The sequence below is a fragment of the Myxocyprinus asiaticus genome, chromosome 41 (assembly GCF_019703515.2).
Source record: "Myxocyprinus asiaticus isolate MX2 ecotype Aquarium Trade chromosome 41, UBuf_Myxa_2, whole genome shotgun sequence".
Classification (NCBI taxonomy): domain Eukaryota; kingdom Metazoa; phylum Chordata; class Actinopteri; order Cypriniformes; family Catostomidae; genus Myxocyprinus; species Myxocyprinus asiaticus.
Window position 1 is genome coordinate 7,291,122 of NC_059384.1, and position 11,146 is coordinate 7,302,267.

Sequence of the window (11,146 nt, forward strand, 5' to 3'; positions counted from 1 at the left end):
GGAGTAAAAGAGTACTATTTAAATCAGATGGCCTCCACCCAAACAAACTTGGTGCAAAGTGCTAAAGGGCAATATCTACTTCTCCCTCCTTCATCCATCTGCAACGTGCACAAATCCCCTCAACCTGCATGGCACATAAACACCACTGTATAAACATTATGTGAACATAGAAAGATCAAAAAATCAAGTAAGGAATCTTGGTGTCATTTTGGAGTCAGACCTTAGTTTCAGTAGTCACATCAAAGCAATAACTAAATCAGCCTACTCTCATCTAAAAAATATAGCGAGAATTAAATGTTTTGTATGTAGTCAAGACTTAGAGAAACTTGTTCATGCATTCATGACCAGTAGGTTGGACTACTGCAATGGACTCCTCACCGGTCTTCCCAAAAAGACCATTAGACAGCTGCAGCTCAGTCAGAATGTGCTGCCAGGAATCTCACCCAAAAAAAAAAAAAAAATCAGAGCATATTACTCCAGTCCTCAGGTCTTTACACTGGCTTCCAGTTACATTTAGAATTGATTTTATAGTACTATTACTATATTTATAAATCGTTTATAAATCGCTCAGTAGCCTAGGACCTAAATACAGGACCTTGGACCTACTATATTACTTTTATGCTGCCTTTATGTGCTTCAAAGTTCTGGCCACCATTCACTTGCATTAAACGGACCTACAGAGCTGAGAAATTCTTCTAAAAATCTTTGTGTTCTGCAGAAGAATGAAAGTCTTACACATCTGGGATGGCATGAGGGTGAGTAAATGATGAGAGAATTTAAATTTTTTGGATGAAATATCCCTGTAGTTCTATCAGGTCAAAATCAAATCTTAGTCTTATTTAGGTTTTATTAGCTGATAAACAGCAGTCATGAAAACAAGCAGAGAATTGTGGTCATACTTGCGTGGGCTGATATTAACCAGCACGGCTGATATGAGATTAGAGATGAAACTAAATTAAAAACAGCAGGGAAGAGAATTAGTTGAACTCCTCTATCAGGACCAGCAGGCCTGAATAAGCAAGTCTGAGATATGAATTATTCGTTGTGGGCTACAATGCATGAACATTGCCACTTTAATATATATCTCCTCAAATCTTGCTTTGTTCTGTGTGTGTTTATTGCTTGTTCATCACTTGCAGTAAAGTCAGATCAACTCCAGACTATCAAACGTGAACTGACTCAAATCAAGATGAAAATCGACTCGCTTCTGGGTCGACTTGAGAAGATCGAGAAACAGCAGCGAGCCGAGTGCGGTGAGTATGAAAGAGAGCTATAGGAGGGCAGAAATAAAATCCAATCCAGTGGGACAAGGGTGCAAACATCGGCTGTACTGGGAAGAATATTGAGAATGCATATGCTATCCATCTCTGTGACAGGTGTGGAGACAGCAGCCAATTTGTCATAACTGATATAAAGGCAATCTTGCACTGTTTTATTTTAGCAAATCCCATTTTGGTATGTGCACTGGTAGATGAGAGTACTATTTTCATCTAGTAGACACAGAGGAACATAAGTACTGTTGTCTCAGGTTCTAGACTCAAACTATTGGGCCATTGTCTGTATGGGTGTGATGTTTCTTCAACTATTGCACTTTTGGCCCTGTGGACTTTCAGAACATAGACTTCCTTAAAACACACTTTTTATCTACTAACAATGTTTAACAGTGAATATACTATATCACAGGAGAAGTCTTTCATTTTTGTGATATACAGTGGTGTGAAAAAGTGTTTGCCCCCTTCCTGATTTCTTATTTTTTTGCATGTTTGTCACACTTAAATGTTTCAGATCATCAGACAAGTTTAAATATTAGTCAAAGATAACACAAGTAAACACAAAATGCAGTTTTTAAATGAAGGTTGTTATTATTAAGGGAAAACAAAATCCAAACCTACATGGCCCTGTGTGAAAAAGTGTTTGCCCCACCTGTTAAAACATAACTTAACTGTGGTTTATCACACCTGAGTTCAATTTCTCTAGCCACACCCAGGCCTGATTACTGCCACACCTGTTCTCAATCAAGAAATCACTTAAATAGGACCTGCCTGACAAAGTGAAGTAGACCAAAAGATCTTCAAAATCTAGACATCATGCCGAGATCCAAAGAAATTCAGGAACAAATGAGAAAGAAAGTAATTGAGATCTATCAGTCTGGAAAAGGTTATAAAGCCATTTCTAAAGCTTTGGGACTCCAGAGAACCACAGTGAGAGCCATTATCCACAAATGGCGAAAACATGGAACAGTGGTGAACCTTCCCAGGAGTGGCCGGCCGACCAAAATTACCCCAAGAGCGCAGCGACGACTCATCCAAGAGGTCACAAAAGACCCCACAACAACATCCAAAGAACTGCAGGCCTCACTTGCCTCAGTTAAGGTCAGTGTTCATGACTCCACCATAAGAAAGAGACTGGGCAAAAATGGCCTGCATGGCAGAGTTCCAAGATTAAAACCACTGCTGAGCAAAAAGAACATTAAGGCTCGTCTCATTTTTGCCAGAAAACATCTTGATGATTCCCAAGACTTTTGGGAAAATACTCTGTGGACTGATGAGACAAAAGTTGAACTTTTTGGAATGTGTGTGTCCCATTACATCTGGCGTAAAAGTAACACCGTATTTCAGAAAAAGAACATCATACCAACAGTAAAATATGGTGGTGGTAGTGTGATGGTCTGGGGCTGTTCTGCTGCTTCAGGACCTGGAAGACTTGCTGTGATAAATGGAACCATGAATTCTGCTGTCTACCAAAAAATCCTGAAGGAGAATGTCCGGCCATCTGTTCGTGACCTCAAGCTGAAGCGAACTTGGGTTCTGCAGCAGGACAATGATCCAAAACACACCAGCAAGTCCACCTCTGAATGGCTGAAGAAAAACAAAATGGAGACTTTGGAGTGGCCTAGTCAAAGTCCTGACCTGAATCCTATTGAGATGCTGTGGCATGACCTTAAAAAGGCAGTTCATGCTCGAAAACCCTCCAATGTGGCTGAATTACAACAATTCTGCAAAGATGAGTGGGCCAAAATTCCTCCACAGCGCTGTGAAAGACTCATTGCAAGTTATCGCAAACGCTTGATTGCAGTTGTTGCTGCTAAGGGTGGCCCAACCAGTTATTAGGTTTAGGGGGCAATCACTTTTTCACACAGGGCCATGTAGGTTTGGATTTTGTTTTCCCTTAATAATAACAACCTTCATTTAAAAACTGCATTTTGTGTTTACTTGTGTTATCTTTGACTAATATTTAAACTTGTTTGATGATCTGAAACATTTAAGTGTGACAAACATGCAAAAAAATAAGAAATCAGGAAGGGGCAAACACTTTTTCACACCACTGTACACTACTTTGTAAAAGTTTTAGGCACTTGTGAAAAATGTTGCATAGTGAGGATGTCTTCAAAAATAATGACATAAATAGTTTTCATTTATCATTTAATGTCATACAAAGTCCAGTAAACATAAAAAAAGCTAAATCAATATTCAGTGTGACCACCTTTGCCTTTAAAACGGCATAAATTCTCCTAGGTACACCTGGACACAGTTTTTCTTGGTTGTTGGCAGACAGGATGTTCTGAGCTTCTTGGAGAATTCGCCACAGTTCTTTTATTTATTTAGGCTGTCTCAATTACTTCTGTCTCTTTATGTAATCTCAGACTGACACAATGTTCAGTGGGGGGCTTTGTGGGGGCCATGACGCCTGTTGCAGGGCTCCCTGTTCTTCTATTCTAATGTTTTCTATTTGCAAAGGTAATGTTTGGGAGTCTAACATTTATATTTCCTATTGACACACTAAAGCTGAAGATATAAATAACCATCTTAAGACAAATGCTTTTGTGAAACATCTTATGTGCCTAAGACTTTTGCACAGTACTGTGTATATATATATATATATACACAGTTGTGCTCAAAAGTTTGCATACCCTTGGAGAATTGGTAATATATGTACCATTTTTAAAGAAAACATGAGTGAGCAGGCAAAACACATTTATTTTATTTCTTATGGGATTCATTTTCAACTGTAGGTTATAACAGATTGGCACAATCATAAAACAAAACATGGCAACAAACTTAAAAATGAAATGACCCCTGTTCAAAAGTCTGCATACCCTTAGTTCTTAATACTATGTATTGCTCCCTTTAGCATCAATGACAGTGTGTAGTCTTTTGTAATAGTTGTCTGAGGCCCCAAATTCTTGCAAGTGGTATAGCTGCCCATTCGTCTTGGCAAAATGCCTGCAGATCATGCAAAGTCTTTGGTCGTCTTGCATGAACCGCACGTTTGAGATCTCCCCAGAGTGGCTCGATGATATTAAGGTCAGGAGACTGTGATGGCCACTCCAGAACCTTCACCTTTTTCTGCTGTAACCACTGGAGGGACAATTTGGCCTTGTGCTTAGGGTTATTGTCTGGAAATTCCAAGAGCGTCCCATGCGCAGCTTTCGTGCAGAAGAATGCAAATTGTCTGCCAGTATTTTCTGATAACATGCTGCATTCATCAATTTTAACAAGATTCCCCATGCCTTTAGAGCTCACACATACACACCCAAAACATCAGTAAGCCACCACCATGCTTCACAGTGGGGATGGTATTCTTTTCACTATATGCCTTGTTGATCCCTCTCCAAACATAGTGCTTATGGTTGTGACCATAAAGCTCTATTTCGGCCTCGTCACTCCAAATTACAGTGTGCCAGAAGCTGTGAGGCGTGCCAAGGTGTTGTCGGGCATATTGTAACCGGGCTTTTTTGTGGCATTGCGGGTGTAAAGGCTTCTTTCTGGCAACTCGACCATGCAGCTCATTTTTGTTCAAGTATCGTCGTATTGTGCTCCTTGAAACAACCACACCATCTTTTTCCAGAGCAGCCTGTATTTCTCCTGAGGTTACCTGTGGGTTTTTCTTTGTATCCCAAACAATTCTTCTGGCAGTTGTGGCTGAAATCTTTCTTGGTCTACCTGACCTTGGCTTGGTATCAAGAGATCCCCGAATTTTCCACTTCTCAATAAGTGATTGAATAGTACTGACTGGCATTTTCAAGGCTTTGGATATATTTTTATATCCTTTTCCATCTTTATAAAGTTACATTTCAAAATTTCTGCCAGGGTAGGCAAACTTTTGAGCACAACTGCATATATATTTTAATAAATAAACCTTGCACACCTGAAAGGTTACTGGCAGGTGTGTAAGACATCAAGTATAATGAAGGAAAAAGAAACCATCCTGCAAAAACAGTCAGCATTTTATTGCAATGTTTTTATTCATCCAATGCTTTTGCATAATTTGACAAAATTACAGATTGGTTGGAAATGACACACAAATATTTTATTTTACTTTATTTTGATTTCATTTATTTTACACAAGTGATATTTACCTTGATCGCATGTTTCATGTTTCATCTCAAGCATGTACACTAACCAAGTACACTAACTTTAAAAAAAAACTTTACTTGTGGCAAAATTGTTAGTCATGGTGAAATGATGCCGCAACTGAGGACCAGTTGTAATTTGTGTAAAAAGTAGTAGTAATAATTTTCACGCAATAAATATTGAAACATATCAATCAGAAGGCATGGTAGACAGTTTTAATGTGACCTTCATATAATAAAAATAAAAATATAAATTGAAATCCTATTTAAACAATTCAACCCCTGGGACATGAATGCGCCCGTAATTGAAGAAACACCCCACTACAGATTAATGATTAATTTTTCAGAAGGTCACTCCCTCTTAATATGACTGAAATTTGTGATATAAATCCTCACACATGCTCCCTCTTTCTTTCAGAACCTCATAGGAAATATGAGGATAACTGCGACTCGTTGCACGAGGAGTCGATATCGGAGACAGCTGAGAATTCCGGAGAGGAAGGAGGGGAGGGGCCATTGGACGCAGAGGCAGGAGAAATGACGGATGGTGGTGAGGATGACTACGACGAAGAGGGCAGCACTGATCTGGTATGTTGCCTCTATAAGCCCTTATGAATCACACCTTGCAGGTGTAAAAGAGGCCAGGGTGAGATTGTGTCAGCTGATGAGGTTCCGCTCAGCTGCTTTCCGCGCTCTTACCCCTCACCTGTCACATTTAGTAATTAAAACAAAGTCAGAACCTCTGGAGGCGCCCGAGTCCGGCAGCACAGAGACCAACAGCAAAGTCAAATTAAGATTTAGCATGAACTTCTTGCTGGAAGGACATGCAGACTGTATTTTAATGAGCTCCCCCATTACTGAAACTGTGGAAACGAGGGGGAAAGGTCTAAACAAACTTACCCACATTTGATTTAGTAGATACTTTAAGCAAAACTACTCAAATAAATTGATTAGACTTTTAAAAGAAGCTCTAGTGAAGTGGTTTAAAACCCTGACTTTGTTTTAACAAATATGAAAGGGAACCTGAGGTTACGGTATTGTTTATTTTTATAAATATGATGAAAATATGTAGTGAGCAAGTAAATATCAAGGTCTTATGAGATTATGAGCTATTTTAGTTGCTTTTACTCAATAGATTAATGGCTGGACTATCAGAATACTACAGAATATCTGCTTTTCTGATACCATGCAGCCAAGTTAGTACCAGGGTGGTCGTCTAGGGCAGTAGCTTTCCAGCATACAGTGAGGTGTGCACTTCACATCTCTAGTTCACATGTCACTTTTGTTAGATGGACATTTTTGGCCATCACATCACGTCTCATGCCATTACTTTTTAAGATTCCATGTCAAGTAAAAAAAAAAAAAAAGTATTAACTTAAAGCCCTTTGTTCTGTTCTGAAAATGTTCAAACCTATTTATTCAAGCCCTACAAAACTGGCACATTACAAGTGCATTTCTAATTTGATAGGTCAAATTTTAGAGCTAATGTGAATATCCTGAACTGAATCAATCTGAATTCTTGAACTGAATTATTCTGTATTCCTAAATTTAATTAATCTGTATTTCTGAACTGAATCCATTCGAATTCCTGAACTGAATTAATCTGAATTCCTGAACTAAATTAATTGGGATTCCTGAACTGAATTCCTAAACTAAATTAATCTGTATTTCTGAACTGAATCCATCCGAATTCTTCTACTGAATTAATCTGAATTCCTGAACTGAATTCATCTGAATTCCTGAATTGAATTAATCTGAATTCCTGAACTGAATCAGTCTGAATTCCTGAACTGAATTAATCTGAATTCCTGAACTGAATTATTCTGTATTCCTAAACTAAATTAATCTGTATTTCTGAACTGAATCCATCCGAATTCTTCTACTGAATTCATCTGAATTTCTGAATTGAATTAATCTGAATTCCTGAACTGAATCAGTCTGAATTCCTGAGCTGAATTCATCTGAATTCCTGAACTGAATTCATCTGAATTCCTGAACTGAATTCATCTGAATTCCTGAACTGAATTCATCTGAATTCCTGAATTGAATTAATCTGAATTCCTGAACTGAATCAGTCTGAATTCCTGAACTGAATTAATCTGAATTCCTGAACTGAATTATTCTGTATTCCTAAACTAAATTAATCTGTATTTCTGAACTGAATCCATCCGAATTCTTCTACTGAATTCATCTGAATTTCTGAATTGAATTAATCTGAATTCCTGAACTGAATCAGTCTGAATTCCTGAGCTGAATTCATCTGAATTCCTGAACTGAATTCATCTGAATTCCTGAATTGAATTAATCTGAATTCCTGAACTGAATCAGTCTGAATTCCTGAACTGAATTAATCTGAATTCCTGAACTGAATCAGTCTGAATTCCTGAGCTGAATTAATTTGAATTCCTGAGCTGAATTAATCTGAATTCCTGAACTGAAGTAATCTGAATTCCTGAACTGAATCAGTCTGAATTCCTGAGCTGAATTAATTTGAATTCCTGAACTGAATCAGTCTGAATTCCTGAATTGAATTAATTTGTATTCCTGAATTAATCTGAATTCCTTAACTGAAATTATACATTCCTGAACTGAATTAATCTGTATTTCTGAACAGAATTAATCTGAATTCCTAAATTGAATTAATCTGAATTCCTGAATTAATCTGTATTCCTGAACTGAATTAAACTGTATTCCTGAATTTAGTCAATCTGAATTCCTGAGCTGAATTCATCTGAATTCCTGAATTGAATTAATCTGAATTCCTTAACTGAATCAGTCTGTATTCCTGAGCTGAATTCATCTGAATTCCTGAATTGAATTAATCTGAATTCCTTAACTGAATCAGTCTGAATTCCTGAATTGAATTCCTGAACTGAATTAATCGGAATTCCTGAACTGAATTGCTGAATTAATCTGTATTCCTGAACTGAATCAGTCTGAATTCCTAAACTGAATTAATCTGTATTCCTAAACTGAATCAGTCTGAATTCCTGAACTGAATTAATCTGAATTCCTAAATGTAACTGTATTCCTGAACTGAATTCATCTCAATTCCTGAACTGAATTGCTAAATTAATCCGTATTCCTGAATTAATCTGAATTCATAAATTGATCTGTTTTCCCGAACTGAATTAATCTGTATTCCTAAACTCAATAAATTGGTGTTTATGAACTGAATTCATCTGTATTCCTGAACTCAATTCATCTTAATTCCCATTTCAGATGGAAAACCATGTGTCTGATATTGACAACTAAAGGTAAATTGATTCTTGTATTTCAAACATTTAGGTTTATTGCATAATAAGGCTTTTTTAAATATTCTCTGCTTATATGTTTCTGCAATGCATTTATTTATTGAATCAATAAATCTGATCATTTTAAAGTGGTTAAATGGATCATAATAATGACAGAATGCTGTGCAACGTGTTGTCTTGTCTTTAGAGGTCTTCATCCAGAGAGGAAATCAACTTTGCTTTGAACAGATGACAAGGCGTTCTGCCAATACTGACATTTCCTCTCAAAGAGGCAGTGAACTCTCTCCATTGGCTGTGATTAGAGGAAGAGCAAATATTTTGTCACCATTTAGCATCAGACACTATTGCTATTTTTCATTTAATAGCGTTTGTCATATTCAATCATATTTTGATTTACACATATCCTGTAAAGGCAAAAAAAAAATTAATGTCTAATTTTAAGCTTCATCACGCAAATTTCACTTATTTACAACTATCTGTATGTGCAAAATGAGCCTTAAATGTCCGAAAAAAATAACTTGTCATTTTTAAACCCTCAGTATTAACAGGACGCTTCTTTAAATAATTCTAAATTATAAAAGATTTTAAAAGGTCTGTATTAAGGTTTAATGATGAATATATTTAATGAGACTGCATCTTTATCTATAACTTTTCTCACACACTTATTTCAGAGACAATTTATGTTTTCTGAAAGTTGTTAGTACTTTTATTGTTGTACAGTTGTGCTCCCTGGATCAAAATAAATAAACTTTAAGATTTGATTCTCAGATTCAATCAAGTAAAAGTATACAATAATGTACACTCGGTTTAGTCCAAGACTAGCCAAATAATTTTATATCTGGCACTTCAATTTCATCAGTCCTCTAAATCTTATAAACTGTAACTCTTAAGACAACAGAAATATTGTCAGACTAACTCTATAAGATTAATTTTCTCTTAATGTGTCATAAATTGTAATGAAACTGTAAAGATGACGTTGTACTACATTGTCATTTTATTGCTTTTCCCCCCCCATGCATAGCTGTTTGTAAATTAGAATCTAATGTAGTCGTCTCACATTTCTGTTCTCTATGATGTCATTCAGTATAGTGTAATGTCATAATGAACTCTATTTTTTTGTATGGCAGATTTACAGAAAAAAGTTTCAGAATATTCCTTTTTGTTCTGCTGACATTTTCATTCTGCTACTGTACATATTTTGTTTAAATGAAGAATGTGGGAATACATGTGTAAAGCTTTAAAAAAGAACAAAAGTAATGGATCCATATCACTGGAAAAATGTGACAATTCTTTTATATTTTCAAATTAGTGTCTTGTTGGAGAGAAAACCAATTTTATACAGTCTAGTTCAATAGTATCATAACTGCTTGGCTGAGAGGCCTGGTAATATTACTGAATATTGTATAGAAATGTAAACTATTTGTAAAGATATTTTTATGATTAGCATGTTTATTATTTTAATGTAGTTTTAGTTGTTTTATTTGTTGTCTGGCTGTAGGCTTTGCGGTATAAGAAAAGAGTTCCGTTACAATCGCTAGATAAAAATTGTGCAAAAATAAAACCTTTTTCCTATATTTATTATGGAAACATTCAGCTACGCATCCAGCCCAACATCATCTACTTTAGAATAAAAGATTAACTTATTATTATGATGGTCACATAGATAATTAGTCATGTAACATATTATTTGATAAGAATTTGGCCGTATCTTTGGAAATAAGCCTTACAGACTCCAGCTTTCATACAACATTATGTTTCATTAATTAACAGCCCTGAATTACCAGTAGTGAGTAATATTAAGGCAATATATTTTAATGCAAACTGAGATGAAAAAAGCTCGGCGCTGACATTTTCAATGTGTATGTGAGTTTGGTGGGGGAGGGACTGCAGCACCTGTCGTAGTTTTGGATGCACCTACAGTATGTGCAGCTGCAGCAGATGGCGACTCAAATATACTCAATTTATCAACATCAAAAGCAAATGTCTGAGTTAATTAGGGCCACTGGCCACTTCACATGAAATCAGTTCATTGTATTAACATTGTTCCAATCCCATTTCAGCAATATGCATGAGACGATTAACCCTGAAAGAAAAGAAGTTGCTTAGAAAGCACTAATTCAATTAATTATATTAATATAAATGTAGTTCAGCTTTTCTTTGTCATGGAAAATAACTGAAAAACCATTACATCTCCATGCTGACATGACATCCATTTTTGCATAATATCCTAGATTTTTAGTCCAAAGAAAAAAAAAATGGATTGCAAAGAAAAATAAACCATTTTATATGCAATAAATGAAAAATAACAATAGGTTTGGGTCTCAAAGTACATGAGCACATAAACTGTAAGAAAATAAAACACTGATCTCACATGATTTAAAAAACAAATCACAATGGCATCACATGACATGTTGTTTACAAAATGCTTTTCAAAATCCAATTATCATGATTTTTCATGGATTATGAATGAGAAAAACTGCATTTGGATGGACTAACAACATTACCATTCCCGAATAAGGCAGAAAAAAATTATACAGGT

General features: G+C 36.0%; 1 protein-coding gene across 7 annotated transcripts in view; it reads left to right on the top strand.

Moving 5' to 3' along the window:
- Positions 1-10,597, top strand: part of LOC127431819 (RNA-binding Raly-like protein) — a 195,985-nt gene extending 185,388 nt beyond the window's left edge. For 5 of the 7 annotated variants that reach the window (XM_051682390.1, XM_051682391.1, XM_051682394.1 and 2 more), the window contains 4 exons: positions 1,140-1,253; positions 5,772-5,941; positions 8,576-8,610; positions 8,795-10,597. In XM_051682390.1, the coding sequence (XP_051538350.1) occupies positions 1,140-1,253; positions 5,772-5,941; positions 8,576-8,608 (317 nt within the window). In that variant the 3' untranslated portion in view covers positions 8,609-8,610; positions 8,795-10,597. The remainder of the gene's footprint in view (positions 1-1,139; positions 1,254-5,771; positions 5,942-8,575; positions 8,611-8,794) is intronic. The other 2 variants (XM_051682395.1, XM_051682396.1) reach the window with 1 other exon arrangement.
- The last annotated feature ends 549 nt before the right edge of the window (positions 10,598-11,146 follow it).